The 19,144-nt window shown below is 36.1% G+C and overlaps 1 protein-coding gene across 2 annotated transcripts; it reads left to right on the forward strand.

The window, feature by feature from the left end:
• The first annotated feature begins 449 nt into the window (after positions 1-449).
• On the forward strand, positions 450-18,757 carry LOC140933935 (transcription elongation regulator 1-like). 2 transcript variants are annotated; one of them, XM_073383607.1, is made up of 18 exons: positions 450-565; positions 2,990-3,253; positions 3,594-3,875; positions 5,328-5,458; positions 5,984-6,285; positions 6,586-6,789; positions 7,437-7,694; positions 9,210-9,276; positions 9,680-9,899; positions 10,396-10,604; positions 10,997-11,147; positions 13,580-13,744; positions 14,206-14,388; positions 14,946-15,125; positions 15,646-15,729; positions 16,185-16,285; positions 16,788-16,848; positions 17,451-18,757. In XM_073383607.1, exons 2-18 carry the CDS (start codon positions 3,014-3,016, stop codon positions 17,592-17,594), a joined length of 2,982 nt encoding a protein of 993 aa, XP_073239708.1. In that variant the 5' UTR covers positions 450-565; positions 2,990-3,013; the 3' UTR covers positions 17,595-18,757. The 2 variants fall into 2 exon arrangements, with proteins under 2 accessions (XP_073239708.1, XP_073239709.1); XM_073383608.1 differs by having other exon boundaries at positions 5,331-5,458.
• Positions 18,758-19,144: the final 387 nt, after the last annotated feature.

The following is a 19,144-nucleotide window of genomic DNA, read 5'->3' on the forward strand; positions in this document are numbered from 1 at the left end:
TTAGTAACCCATATTCATTTCTTTGTAAATTTTCAAGTTTTTGAATGGCTGAATCTTGTTTCTTTAGTAATGATTGATGTGCTCTTACTGATCATGCCAAATCATGCAGGTGTTGATGATCTCATAATACAGAAACTCGTACCCGCGTGCAACAAAGGAAAATAAGGAGACGTCTGCACTCAGGCAAAACATCTCTTCAATCCCAGCACCAGGGACTGGTCGTTTGTGTCCTGGTATACTGCGAAAAAAATAATAATAAGCAAAAAAATAGAGGTCTCTACGGATGCGATATATACCCCCAAACCAAGTGCTTGCTGATGAAATGAAAATCATTCAAGAATAACATGGAAAGAAAAACACCAGGACACGTGTGCCCGGCAATCGCCATGCGACCTCTCCTTTCAATTTTATTTCAATCCGGGAATTTGAATTATTACCAGAAAGCTTCATGGGAAATGAAAATGGCGGCTTTTGGTGGCTGTCCATCATGTTCTTGAAAGGGAATTGATTCCAGAAGCAACATTTTTACCTCAAAGTCAATCTATAACAGCGGGCAATAAGAAAGGTAAGATGAGCAGTTACTCTGACGTGCATTTTGATTGAGTGCTTTACGAGGAATCCGTAATATTTTTACCCAAACCTTCGTTCCATCTCGTCTCTGGAGTTTATAGCTTACCGAGTTTATATGAGTTCATTTCATGCATATGATCACTTTCATAAGCTTTTTTGAACTTTCGTTCTTGGAACATGTTGAGCAAATTACCCATGCTTTTCACCACTTGAAGTTTAAGAGTTGATACATGATTTTATGATTTGCGTGCACTGACAAACACCGTATAATTCCGACCAAGGTGTAATCACTAAATCTTAATACAGTTTCATTTCCTTCAAAGAAAAGGTCATCGCTATCGTTTTTTGTCATTACCCGCAAAATACTCTAGGGCGCAGCAGCTTCTATACCAGAAGCACGTGCGTGCCTGAAAATACGTTTAAAGAAAAACAAAAACAAAGCAAAACAAAAGCATAAAACAAGGTAAATTAAAGGAACAGAAGTTATATAAGGGATAGCTCTTAACATGGAACACAGAAAGGATGTGAAAGAAATGTTGATGTTATTTCAGACAGTGTCTTCCAATTATAATTACCTTGCTCCAGTTTGTTTCATTATGTAAATAGGGGATCATAAGTTTATTATAATTAGTCTTTGACATGTTATTTCAATATCTCAATATTACATAAACTATGGCAGGGATGGCTTGGCAGACTACACATGTTGCCGAAACACATAAAAATGCCTGTCCCTATAATGCCACAAAAACCTTCCAACAACCTCTGGTTGGACAAAAACAGAAAGACCAAAACCATACGTTGGTCACAAATCCATGCCGAAACATGTCACAAAAACATAATTAAACAAGAACATTCCAACAACCTCTGGTTGGACAGAAGTGAAAAGACCAACAACGTTGATTGGTCAAAAATCCATGCACAGCATGGCTCAAACACATAATTAAATGACAAAACAGGACATAACAACATGAACATACACCTAACAAGAATGGATTTTTTTTTTGTAACAACATATGTCAGTTTGTAATTTATGACTGAAAATACAATCATAGTTTTATTCACATCGAAATGACCATAAGCTCACATTCGATTTGGGTTTTCAGCTAAAATTAATAATTGCTTTTATATCGATTTAGATAATATCGATATTGCCAACAACATAAACCCTACAAAATGAAGCGGATGATTGGCAACACAATGTATTTGCCCCGAGCATTATTCACTCAAACTTATTCAAAATGTTCACAGTCTTTAGAATTGCACCTCGGTAACTTCTATAAAGTAAATACTGGCCACGAGGATTTAAGTGAACTCTGTCCTCCAACAGGAAATCATGGCTTGGAGAGTCCAAAATCTTGTGTCGCCATACAAACACTCTGGGGCGGTCGACGACAACACTTAAATAACGATTTAACACTTCTACCTTCGTATTAAACATTGGCTCAGCTCGCTTAATCACCAGACAAACTCCAACTACCCTAACAGAAAAATGGTTCAACAACAACTCGACTAATTCGTCAATCTGAGAACCAACCGTTTCTGGTGGTTCATTACAAAGGTCATTGGTACCTATTTCTAATATTACAACATCTGGTGCAAAGCGGGAGACATTCGCGACGTCAAATTGCTTAATTTTCTTAACCGTCCTTCCGCCAATACCAAATAAACGGACCTTAACACCTTTGAGGTCGAAGTTGCTTTTGGCACGATTGTCAAAATGATTCTCCAAGTCACCACTGAGGCGTCGAACGAAAGAATGACCAAGTATCATTACTTTCGGGACACACAAAGCCATTTTGGACTGAAAGAAATAATTAATTGAAAGGTCAGATCGCTCGTATGTACAAAAAACCGAAACGATGCTGAACCAGCCAGAAATGTTGTTGAAAATGGTTAAAAGTCATTAAAAGCCAATTGGAAGGTGAAAATGAGTTGCAAGTTACGGCCATCGATGCGAATAAACTATGAACCAGACAAAATGAACAACTAAATTAACACAATAAAGAGAGAGAAAACTCACCTGTTCTGACACTGAGGAAAAATTTTGTGTGTCAACGAGATCAAGAACGCGACATCCATTATACGACGATCAATAAATACGACATTACCTAAAGACGCCATCTTGAATTCAAAATTCAAATCAGTACCCTCGATTCCATGTTCCTAGCCTCTTTCCACATTACTGTATTCATAAACTACGTAAGGCTAAATTGTCACATAAAATTTTATTTGAAGACAAATAATGCATTTATAGTGTAAACAGATTAGCCTTATGTGTTGAAGTTCTCAGTGTGGCAAAGGTTGCTTGCTGTTGGCACTGAGCCTTATCTGCAAAGGTTAATGTCTTGGTAGAAAGTATTGTGGCCAGTAGAAATTGTGAACATTTGATCCTGTAATAATTCTGAAAAATTTTTGTCAGTTTAATTTTCAGACTTGAAAAGCTATGCGGAGTAGTATGCCACCACCCCTTATGTCCCAAAGGACTCTCCCACCGAATGTAAGAGGACCTCCACCAAGGGGCCCGGGGGGACAAGGACCAAGAGGATCTCTGTTAGGTCAACCTCCAGGTGCCCCTCCAGGTCAGTTTATGAGAGGGCCTTATGATCCAAGGAGCATGATGAACAATATGAGACCGCCTTTTGGAGGACCTCCAGGGAATGCTCCTATGATGCCAAATCTACAGGTATAAAAAGCAAATTTTGTTCTTCAAGGTAAAATTGAAGTATTTGTGGTAGGAAAGGGTGCTTTAAATGAAACTGGCAAATAATCCAAATTTTTCCAAAGTATCATTATTTTTGTGCTGGTACAGGGTGGGGTTTATTTATTTTATCATTTATTTATTAAAAATTACTTAGTTTTTAAGCAACAGGCTAAATGAAAAACTACTGCAGCTTACATATATTTGTGTGTGACTCTTTTAACAGTATGAAATGTTGATGCATTAAATCGAGTTCCATGAATTAGTATTTTAGCTCGGTAATGGGAATTAACTTTAATATGCGGTTTTAAACATGTTTTAATAGTCTAGGCCAATGATGCCAAATCAAATGCCTTTGCAAATGATGCCAAATCAGCAAATGCCGCAGAACATGGCCATGCCTCAGCAACAGCAGAACAAAGATCCTCCCATGATTGATAGCAATGGAGACGTGTGGCTTGAACACAAGACACCTGAAGGAAAAGTCTACTATTACAATGCACGGACAAGAGAATCTTCATGGGAAAAACCAAAGAATCTCGTCACCCCTCCTTCTCAAGATCAGCCACAAACCCAGCAAGGACAACAACTTGCTCAACAAACACAGGTAATATACTAACTATACCATGATGTATTGTATCGCAAGGTTAAGGTTTGAAAAATTCAATTTTAGTGCAAGTTAAATGTAATCTTTTTGTCATTTGTAGGATAATAATATTATTAATAATGTACAAAGGCTCAGAGGTTGAAGTTCAAGTGCATGTAATACCATGTGGATTTTAGTAACTCGTACACCTCTAAACTTGGACTTGATTTGTTTCTGCAAGCTGTTGTTATGTTGGGCGGTGTTCTGAAAATAGTCATTCTCTCCTTGAGTACCATGCAAACCGGTGTATAAACAGTGTAGAGATAGAGGATATTACAAGGTGGCCAGAGATACGAAATTTCTCTTTGAGTGTTGAAAAATATTATACAAGAGAGTGCAGCAAACGAGTGAAATATTTTCAACACAAGAAGAAAAATTTCTTATCTCTAAGCGACCATGTAATTTTCTTTTTATTATATAAAATCCTTCCAATACAACAAATACTCTTTTCCGTCGGGCGTTTGCTTGGGTTTGACATCTCCCCAGAGTCACTCTCTCTGTCAGTTTTCTGCTGCAAAGGCAGAAATGAAAGGTTGAATTTAGCTACAAAGTGTTATAATGCCTTGAGTGCTTTCAAACCCTTGGCATTTGGAAGTGTACAGTCTTTCAATTTCCTTGTCTTTTAGGCTATCTGATGTCCTAGGCTTGTTTCCCAGTCCCTTGGCCTTTGGTTCTTTTCATTTTGCTTTGAGAGTAGCCATTGTACTTTTAAACACACAACTTTAGTACAAAATGTGAAACCAAAGTTCTGTTTGTTCAGATATCTCTGGATGCATGAAAGTAATCCCCTCAAACTTGTGGGTTCTTAGTCGGAGCCATCTTTTTTTCTAATGCCAATTAAAGATGAATTTCAAAAGATGGTGGACTTGTTAACTTGATTCAAGTGAAAGCCAACGTAACTCCGAGTTTGTTGGTCTGAATGAAAAAAAGTAAGTTTTTCTGAATGACTTGCCTTCGCACACAGTCTTCCTCTATGTATTCAGATTTTCCTTTTTTTTTTTCTATGAATTTGATAAGTTCCTTATCTGGGATCTGGACAAACCTGCTTGTCTCCATTTTAGAAAAAAACTTAAAACTTAACTTCAATAGGCGAAATGACCAACGCAAACTCTGAAAACACCAAATAGGAAAACCACAAGTGCTTGACAACACATGAAAATACTGTGAGGTGATTGGTCAAAAGTGATATCACACATGTGTGGATACAAATGATATCATCACTGACGGGATAGCTCATTTAATGATTTGCTACCACACGGTATACCACTGACTTGTATATAATAAAATCAATTATGTGTTGAACATTTTCAGACTCTCAACTACTGTTACAGTTGTCTGAATATGTAATACTTTACGTACAGATTGTGTTGTTGTCTAAAAAAGCTTGATTTGAAATTAAATATTGTGAATTAGCAGGGACAAAATATCCCTACTGAAGGACAACAACAGCAACAAACATCTGCAGAGCAAGATAAAACACATGGAACCAGTCAACAACAGAGTCAGCAGCAAACTGGAGGAAATAGCAAGCCTCCACAACAAAGGTACGCACAGTTTGTTTTTGAGGGTATACAGAGTCGACTATATGTACATGATGTAGAAGCTTCTTGTAATCCCCTTTTTCATCGTGTATTTTCTTTTGTGCCTGTGCAATAATTGTAAGAAACTCTGTGTTACTTTTCGTCTTCACCAAAAACCTATTTACGTTCTATTTTTGGGGGAGCAGTGGTGAGAGCACTTTTCTCTCCTCAAAAACCAACATTTCCGAATTCCAGTTCAACCAGCAATCAAGTAGCTGAAGAACCACTTAGTGGATGTGTTGCCTCTAAATCCTTATTTATTTATGTAAAAATGAAAGACCGCCACTTTACGTTTTTAAGTTCTCTGAGATCTACTTGTTATTCATGTGAATGTGCGGGGTTTTTTTTATGACCCAATTTCCTGCCCCCTGAAATACGTGTCTTCCTTGTTCCTGTACTGTACAAAATTTGCTTCTTATCTCATCTAAAAGCATAAAATAACATTACGTTAGCACTGACTCTGTGTTAACTTATTATTATTCTTTGAAGCAATATTGGCATGCCTCCACCTGGTGGATTTATGGCTGGCATGCCCCCTCCACGGCTTCCACTGCCTGGGATGATACCTGGTATGATGCCTCCACATATCCCCCCACCTGGTATGCCACCCCCTGGTCTGGGGATGCCTCCAATGGGTATGCCCCCTCCTGTTCCCAAAAGTGAGTGGTCTGAGCACCGTACAACAGATGGTCGAGTGTACTATTACAATTCAAGAACCTTGCAGTCAACCTGGGAGCGTCCAAAGGAGATGGATCAAGTTCCAATGCCAATGCAAGGCATGCCACCACCAGGTTGGTTGAGTTTGCATGTATATGTTACAAGATTTGGTTTTTGCTTGTTTGTTTTCATAGCCATGGATCATGTATCACCCATATGTAAAGATTTAACATTGTTCAACATTGAGAAAGGAGAGAAGAAGTACATGTACACTCGGGAAAAGTTAAAATAATAAGCTGGTTGAGAAGAACGACATGAACAATCCTCAGTTTCTGTCCAGTGTTTCTATGAAATTTGATGAGTATTGTAGTTATTGTGATAAAAGATCAATTAAAAAAAGTCTCTGATGTTGTGTTCTTGTTGATGTCCTTCAGGGATGCTGCCTCCTGGAATGATACCCCCTGGTCTCTTACCTGGAATGGTTCGACCAGGAATACAACAACAACCACCGCCAGTCAACAATCCTGGAATGGTGCAAAATCCATCCTCTCAGGCTGATGCTGGAGATAAAGACAAAGAAAATAATAAAAGTGAGAAGAAGGAAGAATCAAGTACTGAAGACAACACTGCAGAAAAGGGTATGTTCAGACCGGTGCAGTCCAAAATATCTGTTTGCTATAAATTATTTGTGTGTAGTTTGTGGTGATGTCTGTGTGTGTTTTTGTCAATCAGGTAATTTTGGTTTTAGCTTTAATTTGACAAGGTAACATGAGAAAGTGAAGTTAAAACTAGTATAGGCACCAGGGCCAGGGTAACTATGGTAAGGATGAGACTCAAAGGCTGGTGTTAGTAAAAGAAAAATCATGAAATGTGAAACTTGTCTTTTTTGTCTTGTGGACATCAAGACTAAGAATCAGTAGGTTGTGAAGTCAGTCCACAGTAGTGGCAATCTGAATTCTTTTTTCTCTGTGTTTGTAATACTGATGTGGATCAAAAAGGGGGCATTGAAGAATGTGTAACAGAGAGGGGAATTATCAACAACAAATATAGATAGCTAAATAAATAGATAAATTTAGAAAGAAGTCCTCTTTTTGATAGATGTAGCGTTGAAAAACAACAGCAACAGCAGCAATGGCATATGAAAAAATTCTCTACATGACCTGAATAAGGATAAAAATGATGTGAAAGAGAATCCATCACTAGAGTGATTCTAAGTTCATTTTAGAGAGTTCAACCAAAATGTTTTAACCAAATTAATATTTTGGTTGTTGATCATTTCAAACAGAGGATGAGAAGGAAAAATTGGAAGAAATTAAAGATGAGATACATGCTGAAGATGAGGACAAGAGTAAACCTGTTGCTAGTCAACTTATCCCAGGAACAAGCTGGTGTGTTGTTTGGACTGGAGATGAAAAGATGTTCTTCTTTAATCCTACCTCAAGGCTCTCAATATGGGAACGACCTGATGAACTTGAAGATAATGATAAAGTTGATGAGCTTGTTAGCAAGGGCCCACCTAAAAAGCAGCCTGATGAAGTGAAAAGTATGTACATTTACTAGTTTGGATTAAAATAAATTTTTAAGGTGCTGGACTTAAAAGCAGGTTTCTGTCACATACACTGTAACTCATTTCAATGAAGTACAGCTCTTTGGTCATTGTGTGATTAATGTTAAGATAATAACCTTCCCCTCTGAAATGGAATGGATAATGTATTTCTTACCATGGTTTATAATTATTTTTATTTCATCTACACAAAATTGATGCATTTTCAGTATAGGGTACACTGTAGTATAAACAGATAGGTAGAAAAAGCCAAGTTCAGTTATTTCATTTTTACACGATATTTGTAGCTGAGTAATCCAAACCCCAATATGTAATAATTATTAAATTACATATTGGGGTTTGGATCTAACTTTTCCAATCAGGTTCTTAAATTCCCCAGGACACCCTCTTTCCCTTTTTGGTTTTATTCTTGAGAATTGATGTGAAATGCTTACTCTTCTCCAAGAACAAAGTCAATATATTTCTCCTTAATTAAATACATGTATTGGTATTACCAGAAACCCATAAGGGGTTGAAACGTGCAACTCACGTTCAATGCTTGTGAATATTCATTTTGACCATATTTGGAAATCTTAGTGATGGATATCCATTTTCAACAAAATGGCTCCTGCGCGATCACCATGCAGATGTTTTAAGACAAGAGTTCTGCATTTCAAGGTTAAAAATACGCCGTTAAAAGACAAAAAATGGAAAGAGAAAGTTCAAAAGAATGCTCAGCTTTCTTTTTGTGGAGAAAGGGAAGCTTTTCATCAAGAAATTGTCCTTCGAGGAATTCAACCTTGTTTTCTTCACGGCGGAGCCCATGGTCTGTCTTGAAATGCAACCAAGTCAGCGAAGTTTTTGCTGAATTTTCAGGTACATTTTGCACTCTAAGGCCAAGACAATTACGTCTTTGAAAGGGAATTTATGTATTTTTAAATGTTTCATAGACGTTTTAAAAATTTTTCTCTTCGGCGCTAAAGAAAAATTACAAAATGTGCCCTGATTTGAGATGGATTTTGTGTTGAATTTTGCCATGTGCTTACCCGATGTTACTTGCGTGAACGGATCCACAATCCAGATAGTGTTTTCTGAATTGCTCTAAAGGATTAACTTTTTGGACTTTGAATAAAAATTTTCAAGAAACGGCTTCTCTGTCTATTGTTTTGAGTTTGTTCATTCATAAAATTTGCTCAAAACACGGTCATGACTACAACATCTCATTTATTTAAGCTTTTCAACCTTTGAAAGCTTTCTCGGCTTTCGGGAGTTTTTCCCCCGTTTGTCGGCCATTTTTTTAAGCGGGCGCGGGAACCTGAAGGAAAATTACGTCACGTTGTTTACGAAGTTTGATTGGTCAGTTATCTCTTCTTCTCGTTCCAAATATGGTACTTTCGAAAATGCATAATCACGAGCATCGGACAAAGCAAACATATGAGAGTTACACATTTCAACCCCTTATGAGTTTCTGGTATTACTCAGTCCTTTAGTGTTATTATCTTTTTCATACTGCAGAAAAAGAACACAGGTCTTCTATGTCAGATGACACTATTGATGATGCTCCTCCTGCAAAGAAACAGAGGTATGTGAGACTAAATCTTTCTCAATCCAATATTAACAGGAGAACAAAAAATTTCAAACAAATCAAGGGTATTCAGAGGACACCTTCTTTCCCTTTTTGTAAGCCTTCAAGGCAACAATGATAAATAACGATTTTCTTGGGTGTTTATGATGCAAATTCAACAATCTCCTTTAATGATATTATGCAATAATGAGCTAGAAACAAATGAAGTAAAAATTGGACGAAGGATAATATTTTATTAATCACAATAACAACTGAAAAAAGGAATTGTTTTTGTTGCTGGATACAATATTGCAGTGTCGTCAATGAGCTCTATGCTCTTAGATGAATTGGGCAAAAAACAGTGTACATAAACCCTGACAATTTCATTTAATTATTCATTCACTATGATTCTTTTGTACAGGACTGAAAGTCAAGGTGAGAAATTAGAAGATGTTGAGATGAAGACTGTAGAAGTTGTGGAAGCTTCTCCTGTTCAGCCTGAAATTGTTGAGCCGCAGAAACCAGTTGAACAGCCTGCTCCTGTATCCCAAGTAACAAGAGCTACTACTCCAAAAGACAAAAAGATGATGTCACTGGAGGAGAGAATGAAAGAGTTCAGAGATATGCTGCTTGAAAGATCAGTAAGTGCACGAGTTGTGGATCAGAAAGATGTAATGTTGCTAGACTTTACTTGACTGTTCTGGAGATCTGACAAAACATCAGTCTAACACCTGTGGGGTTGGGCAGTGTCGTCAATAACCCACCCCACCTACAGTTTAGTTAGTGAAGGCTCTTTATGCATAAAGCTGTCCTCTTAAAGAAAAAAGTGAGTGAGTTAACAAGTCACCAAAAATAAGTTGTATGAACTTTAAGAAAAATATTGATGTGACTCCATCTTCTATTGGCAGAATTGAAAAAGTTCATTACCCTGAAAAGAAAAAGTTCCTTTGGCTAGTCACACACTTCCTCCTTAAATTGTAGGAGTTCCTAAGAGCATGTTTTTAAATGAAGGATGATTTTCATATATTCAAAACTTTAGCATGTTGTTAATTAGAAAGTAACAAAATCCTCCCTTGAATGATAACAAAAAAATTTCCTTTTTCCTTGTTAATGGTTTTAATTTGGCTTATTTTTCAGGTTTCGGCATTTTCAACTTGGGAGAAAGAGCTACCAAAAATAGTGTTTGACCCACGATTTTTATTGCTGACCCAAAAAGAGCGAAAGCAGTGCTTTGAAAAGTTTGTACGCACTCGGGCTGACGAGGAGAGGCAGGAGAGAAAGAACAAACTGAAAGCAAAGAAAGATGAATTTAAAGCACTGGTGGAAGAAGCTCGAACTGCTGGAAAGTAAGTTTGTTGATTTCTGCCAAATCTGTCAACAACAGCAACATTTAAAAATTTAAGCCAATACAGCTTATGCTGTACATTAATTAAAAACATACTAATTAAAGTACATAGCCTATAATGTAAAAGTCAAGAGTACTAAAAATAATACTTTTGCTATCAAGAAAAAATATAAAATACAAAATATACATGTACCAAGAAACAGCTTTGAATCCTGGATCATGTTGTATTTAAATTGATGATGAATTACTATTTAAACTACTTACTGTGAATTACTTACTACATTACTGTTCGGTACCATACAATAAGAAGAAAGCTAGAGATTGTTGAATGAATACTTACATGTGGACTGTATATCGAAATACCTTTGAAAACATTCAACTTTTCCCTTACAGAACAACTTTCAGTGAGTTTGCCATGAAGTATGGGAAGGATGATCGATTCAAAGGGATTGAGAAAATGAAGGACAGGGAGAATTTGTTTGTGGAATTTATGGCAGAGCTAAAAAAGAAAGAGAAAGAAAACTCCAAAATGAAGCAGGATAAGGTTGGTTTTTTGTTTCCTTGGGGAATCAGGATGGATAGCAGAGGGAACACCTCATTAATGAAGTTCCCACTGTCTGTCATGTGCCTAGACTTGGATGGTGTTTCTGACTGTTTCACAGTTAATGTACATCCTTTAATAATGGCAGTTCATTACCTATAAAACATCAATACAAAATAATAAAATATTTTAGTCAAAAGAAATCCCTTCTACATTATGATCACTCTGTCACACTATTTTCCCAAGAATGCAAGTCGTGCCATAATTAAACCGACTCAAACTCCTTACTATTACAATTACGTGTGAACCCAGGTATATAATCAGAATTGGTCAGAAATGCCATCTAAAATAGGTGCGGCCACATAACTGTGTGCTGTGAATGAAATCAAGCAAGATTTTTTTTACCAGGAAAGGAGTCTGACCTGAAAACAAGATTAGAAACAAAATAAAATAATATGCAATTTTATTTTGTTTATTGTGAATCGTTGTTACTATCTAATACATGACATTGTTAAATTCCCATTTGTTTTTGTTTTAAATGTGTCCATTATTTTGTGCAATGTACTTGTATGTTATTACCCATATCTGTATGTTACAATTGAAACAGTATCCTCCAATTCTGTTACTTGACTAAAGCTAAGTTACCGGTACTATTATCCAGCTTCTTGACAATTTTTTCACCTGCTCTAGCAAAGGCTATCCCCTAATAACAGTTTATCTTTTTAATTCTAAATGCTAGAACATTATGGCCTAGGTTGCATTCCTATCCACCCCTTTTCATTATAAAATTCAATATTGTGCTTATCAGTATTTAACCTTTTGTCGTCCGTCCAATACAACACAGCATACAGTTGACAAGCTAGCCTTGGCCTGTGAATTATGTTCTCGCTTTTTTCAGTGTTTTGCCTGCCCTACAAGGTAACTGAGTTTTTCTTAGCATTTAGTCAGTGGTTTAGAGATGGGCACATATACCTCAGTGATCACTGCTCAAGTTTGTTGTGATTGCTGATGGTAGATGGGCACTGAAGGCTTATTCATGATTTCCATCAAGTTATGGTCCGTTTTTAACAGGATACCATTCCAGAGGGTGAAGAGTTCTTTCATTCAGACAAGTTAATAATATTAGCCAGGGTGATAGAACAGTGATTCATTTAATTTAGGTCTTTTTGTGTCCCCTGGTTTGCTTGAGACTAGAGTAATCTTGGTTCCATTACTGGTGGCAGGCTTCTTTTTGGGTGATAAACTGTGCTTCAAAATACACCATTGTCTCTTTAAGCCAATTAACATTCTTGTAATTTGTTAGGGAAAATGGTTTGATTGTTGTTTTACACAAGAGTTTCAAAACCTGGAAGCACTAGAAATCATACCCTGTCGTGTTTACCTAAGTGAAAGTACCAAAATAGAAAATTAGCAGGGCTCTTATGGGGACATTCATTTTGCTGATGTATAGTCCATGTTACAAGTACTTTTTCGAACTATGGCCAGCAGCTACAGTGATTGACTACTTTGTGTTTGCTTTCAATGGTAATATTGTTATCTTGCAAAATGATTGGCCAGAGGGGGAAACTATCTGACAGTAAAAACAATGGCAAAAAATATTAAAATTAACAAAAAGTTGTGCCAGATTTGCAACTGCAGTGCTTGACTGCCTGTTCAACTGTAATGAACAGCCAATCCATGCTAATATTCTGCCCTTTTCCTCAAACTTGTTGTTCAGAACTGCTCTGAGTGAGTCTTTACTTATATTATACCATTTAGACAAACAACCCAGTAGTTCTAAAGAAAACTTTTACAGTGTTGCTGTTTGTAACAGAAGAGGATTATAATTTTGTGTGTGGAGTGCATGCTCAGTAATTAACTGATTCAATGTACATCACTGCTAATGATAAAGGAAAGGATGCCTTTTCAGTGTTGTCATGTCTATCAATTATGTGGCTTAGCCAGTAGATAATTATAATAAATTAATTTATTAAAGAAGAAGGGTGCTGAGAAAACATACATACAGTCAACTCTCTCTTAACGGACACCTCTATAAGACGGACACCTCTGTAAAACGGACACTTAGAGTTGGTCCCTGCCTTTCTTTACTCCTTTTATTTGACTCTCTATAAGTGTCGGTCCCAAAGGTGTCCATCTTAGGGAGAGTTGACTGTAGACAATATTTTTATTAGCTATGCCATGTGAAAAAAAATTAGAACTGTATTATAATGGTCGATTATCGTTATGTCTCATTTGCAAAAGGCGTTATTCCACCTGACTAGTTGAGAAAAATCATAAATTTTCTGATGATAAAATTTTGCTGCAATGATGATGTAAGGCATGCAGCAAATTTCCATACAGTAGTTAATAATTTGCTTATAAGCTGTAAGTATGTGACAGTCATGGACATTTCAGAAATTAATCCTTATTCTTCTTGGTTATTTGAAATGGTGCAGGTTAAAAATGATTTTGCTGCATTGTTGGCTGAACAAAAGCTTGACAGCAAGGCACAGTGGCGAAAGGTTCGTAGTAAGATTGAGAAGGACCCTCGTTACAAAGCTGTGGAGAATACAATGCAGAGAGAAGAATGGTTCAAAGAACACATTGAGCAACTTTACAAGGTAACAGTTACTTAGTTGTTGGGCATCTAGTAGCCTGCATAGCAAGGGATTTTGTTGGTGAGTTATGAATGTGATTGAGCAGAGAATTGCCTTTTTCCCATTTTTTTTTTTGCAAAAAACTCCTGCTCCTGTTTTGCCCCTAGGAAAACTGCCAGCTACGCAGGCAGTGAATCTAGAAGTAAAAAAAACGTAGTGTATTTATTATCATTATTTTTTGCATCATTGTAGTTCTAACCATTACAATTCATTTGTAAACCACACTTACCCTTTTCAAGTTAGTGATTGTGATTAAATCTCTTTATAAATAATTATGGATAATTTTGGTGGAGTTAAGGTGGTGATAATAATAATTCCTTTGTTCTCTTTGTTTTAACGTTTTGCAGCCAAGGAAAAGAAAAAATAATACTGAATACAACTGATCCCCGTTGTGTTGTTATTGTTGTTGTTGTTTTTTTTTCTAGAAAGAGAATGCTGATAAAGAGAAAGAAAAGGAAAAACAAGAACGAATAGAAGCCAGTCTTCGTGAACGAGAACGTGAAGTTCGTGCAAGCCAAGCTGAACTTGCTAAAGCCAGAGAAAAAGAGAAGGAACAACATCTAAGAGACAAAGCAGAACAGCATTTTCATGCCTTACTTGCAGATATGGTGGGCAAGAGATCTAAAAAATAATACACTGTAATAGAGATAATAATTTGTAATGTATGGTTGTTTGTAGTGTTTCATAGCTGGTTTTCTACAAGTCAGTAGAACTATTTCCATGGGGACCCTACCCTCGGGCCCCTTTAGATATACTCACGCCTTTGGTGCTTGTTCAGCCCCACCAATACAAAATATTCTCCCTGTCTAGTTTTCTAGCCTATCACTTGAGTAACAATGCCTATAATCACTTGCACTTATGTCCACCCAATCCACTAGACCTTTCAATTAAAGCCAACTTTATGCGTTCCTAATAAAACATGTTGATTATGGCAAATGCAAATTATATTCAAGTAATTTTAGTTGATCAGTGTTGTGACTTGATGTGCATACAAGTCTTGTATTATTCTTGTAATATCAGTATTAAATCAATTGTGACCAGATTTATTTCATCTCTTTTTGGTGAAGACACATAGTCTGTGCTTTACGCGATAGATGCTACAGTATGCACCATTCACTGTATTGTGCTTCATCACATTTACATTGAATGTAATAACTCTTCTCAGGTTCGCAATGCAGACGTTGGTTGGAAGGAAACCAAAAAGAGTTTGCGTAAAGATCATCGCTGGGGAATGGCAGATGCTCTGAGTAAAAGTGACAAAGAAACATTATTTAAAGAACACATAGAAAATTTGAACAGGAGAAAGAAGGAACAGTTTAGGAAGCTATTGGATGAGACCCATGAGGTGGGTACTATTGAACTAAGGTATTGGTGAAGGTGAAGATTCTTTTTTATGTGGTTAACTTTAACAGTCTGGGCTCATTTTACCCTCCCCTCCCCCCCCCCCCCCAAATCCATCAGTGCTCCGTTTCGCAGGTATAAAAGCCACTTAAAAGTATTTGGAAAGGAAAGACGTCAAAACAAAAGTTTGAGGTCACACCTGAGAATCAAAGTCAAAACCTCTTGCACAGAATCCTTGCCAGTCCTTGTTCCTTAAGTGTAAAAATGAATTAAATCAGCTAAAAACTTTCCTTTAGTGGATTAGTTTTTGTTTAGTTGACAGAAAAAAACAGTACTGTGTCTCTTGGTTTGAGGCGGATATCTAGGACAATGTGGATCTGATCTATTTTACAAGGACCATCACTTTACTTAGTCTCTCAAGTTGTTATCAGATGTGCTGGATGGTGTAGCTCCCTGTATAATTTATTTTTACATGTCACTGGCTTTTAATATTGTTTTAATAACACAGTTGTTTATGTTTCCAGTTAACCCTTACATCGTCTTGGAGAAGTATTCGGAAAATAATCAAAGAAGATCCTAGATATTCCAAGTTTTCTAGCCATGACAGTGTAAGTAATGTTATCTGTCAGCTGAAACTTTTATCTCTGAGTGCTAGGTTGTTGTTGCTGTTTTTTTTTTTTTCATAAAGTAAAAAAATAAAGTGAAAATGTATTTTTTAATTAATTTATCCACTTTGAAAAAAAAATCTTCAGCGGTTTCTGTGCCTCATGATAATTTATTAGAACTTACATTCCCCAGAAACAGTTGTAGCTTTGGCATGTGTACATTTTTGCACTGTTACCCAGGGCCAATTTAATAAAACTTTTACAAGTGTGATTCACAAGTGTGCCCATTGTTTAAGTGCCTAACAACAATAGCTGCAATAATTTGTAAATTACACTTGTAACAGGTTTATTAAAATAATTGACCCCTGCATGGAGTGGCATTCATCATATTTAATATGATCTGTATTTATTGTATTAAAGGTTTAATGTTCCTTTAACTTTTTTGTAATTTGTTGCAGAAACGTGAAGAGGAATTTAATCAATATCTTCGTGACAAGTTGGCTGATGCAAAGGGGGACTTCCGACAGTTACTGAAAGAAACACACTCAATTACTTACAAGTGAGCAACATTTGGGGCAGTAGAAAGAGTAGATCCATGATACCCAAGATGCACAGTTACATTAGCCTCACGATTGAGAGACTCAACTGTGATTTTGATCTGGCAAAAAATGCATTGCATTTGTATCATATAATATTATTTGTGTACATCTGTTTGAAAATGAACCTTGTGGATGAATAAAGTGGATTTCATGATAATTATAGCAGAGAAACTTATTACAAATTTTTATATAATTATTTTAAAAGAGGGTGGGGGTTATTAGATACGGGGTTATTACAAAAATTAACTCCTAGGTGAGGGGTTTATTAGAGACGGGGTTTATTAGAGATATTCATCCGTATTGAATCATTCATATAATTAATAATAATCAACTACATCCAACGTTGTTATTTTCTTGACTTATTTGTCTATTTATTTCAGTCTAATGTATGTAGAAAAAGATTTATTAAAATATTATACTAATTGGCTGTTTTCTTTTCTGTCCTTTAATGCATCACATAAGATCAAAGAAACTTATAGAAGACTCTACTAAACATCTTAAGGATATTGAAGATACATTAAAGGTAAGCCTTAGGAAATAATTGCAGTACATTGTACAATGTAATAATAATGTTTACAACGAAAATTTTACAACAAAAATTTTCTTTGCCCAACTATGAAAACTGTGAACTCCTGATTGAAACAAAACATCTATTTCAGGAATGTTAATGTGTTATTACCAATCACAGCAAAAATCAAGACACATGAGCAAGCCACAAAACTACAAAACTAATAAATTATTAACTTTTGTTGCTGGTGGTTTAGTTTATAATTATGCCTGATTGGCTTTCTCCTTACAACACAACAACGTTTCAGAATTATGTCTGCCAAGTGGAGTTCACCGTTTTCAGAGTGTCACAGTAATATCCTTGAATTTTATGAACAATTTGTTGCAAAGATGAGGTAACGAAATAATTTAATTTGTTCAGTTAAACTAAGTAACAACTCATATCCCCTCTTATTGTTCATTTTGTGTTTTAATGCATGAACATTTGAACTTTCATCCCTACTATTCATGGGATATAATACAGTAATTATATTTTTGTACAGTATTATTTTGATGTCATCCATCAGCAGCGAATAAAATTAATGAGAAGATCGACAACATAATTTGTTTACCTTACAGAAAGACAAGAGGTATTTGATACTGGAATGTGTTCCAGAGGAGCGGAATAGATTGCTTGATAATTACATAGAGGAACTGTTCAGAAGTGGACCACCTCCTCCTCCCACAGCCTCAGCTCCTTCCAACAGATCCAAGATGCACTGATCAACTTAATCTTACTTCGCGTCTGTTTACTTTCTCATCCAAACCCAGTCACACTGTTTTGCACATTGTATCGTTCAGAGAAATAAAAAGTTGCAGTCCAATATATTGAATATTGAAGCTTCTTATCAGACAGACATAGGGTTAAGCTGCAGCTGTTATCTGTACTCAGCTATGAGTGGAACGTTGTGTGCATTGATACCCATTCCATGTCCAAAATTAGATTGCGGATGAAATGGCTTACTTTTTAATAAGTACATTATCTCACATTGTTTTCTGAAGTCACACCTTTTGTCAGTCTTAACAGCATTAACACCCAGCTTAGGACGTTATTAGAGAGATCTAGAATCATAATTTCGAATTTGTATATGACTAGGTTTTCCCTTTAGATGTCTTTTTTTGTTGACTGTCTACTCCAAAAAAAGTAGTTTGGCTTGAGGTTCATCAATAATATTTCATTAGTTTAGACAGTCTTTACCTGCTCATTTCCTAGTGATAAGAAAAAATATAGTCAACCTGGACCTGAGTTTTGCCATTTGCGTTAAACACATGATTCTGTGTCTCTCTACTACTGACAATCTCGTAGATTTACCTCAGAATACAAAGTAAAAAGAGTCACTTGATCACACACCCTGGTGTTTTTTTTTCTCCATGATAAAATAATAGAAAAATGACCTTACTTTTTGTAATAAAATGAAAATGGAAGCCACCAATCTTTAAAGTGTGGAGCTGCATACAAAGTGAACAGTCACCTCAATCCAATCTCTAACTTTTAGTTGCACGTTCACAGACAAATAAAAAGATTGATATTATTTTAATTTGTTATTGATTGGTGCCGTCCTATTGTACAGTCGAAGTACCTGTTCAGTCAGTGAAACCTGTATTATAAGGAAACCCACTAGTCTCTTTGTTTTAAAGAAAATGTAGGAAAAAGAGTTTAAAGAGATCTTAATTGTAACTTATTCTCATGTCCACTTAATGGAGGATGTGACAACTTCATGTGGGTTGTTTCAATGGATGCCATTCTGTAGCTTTTTAAAATAGAAATTGTGTAAAATTAGTGATCTATCTTTGCCAAATTCCAATCTACTGGCAGGATTACTTTAAATTCTTCTTTTCAACACATTAATGTAGTTTTGGGCTGCCAATAAACTTGAACAATCTTGTTTATTTTCTAGGTTTTTTTATTACTGAAATTGTAACGTATAGACTTAACCTATTCTGAAAAACGTGATGTTTCTCCTCCTTATGCATGGAAGGCAAACCTTCCGGAACTCCCCAGACTGCAGTCTCCAATTTGTTTTTTGGGGGGCTGAAAGGAAGACACTGTTTATGATTCAAATCTCCATAAATTATAGTGCAACTTCCAAGTGAGGCTGCCTGACTTTGATATAGCCTGTGAGCAAGCTCTTCACTTGGAGAATAATCTCCTTTTAAGATATAAAAATTGAACGTGTTAGCGAGGTCTAAAGGACTCAACAAAGGTTGTTTGTTTTGCGACTTTTAACATTCATTGTTAACACACAAGCCTTCCACTCCTCACTATTTCAAAG

Source organism: Porites lutea, chromosome 4 (genome assembly GCF_958299795.1).
Source record: "Porites lutea chromosome 4, jaPorLute2.1, whole genome shotgun sequence".
NCBI lineage: Eukaryota > Metazoa > Cnidaria > Anthozoa > Scleractinia > Poritidae > Porites > Porites lutea.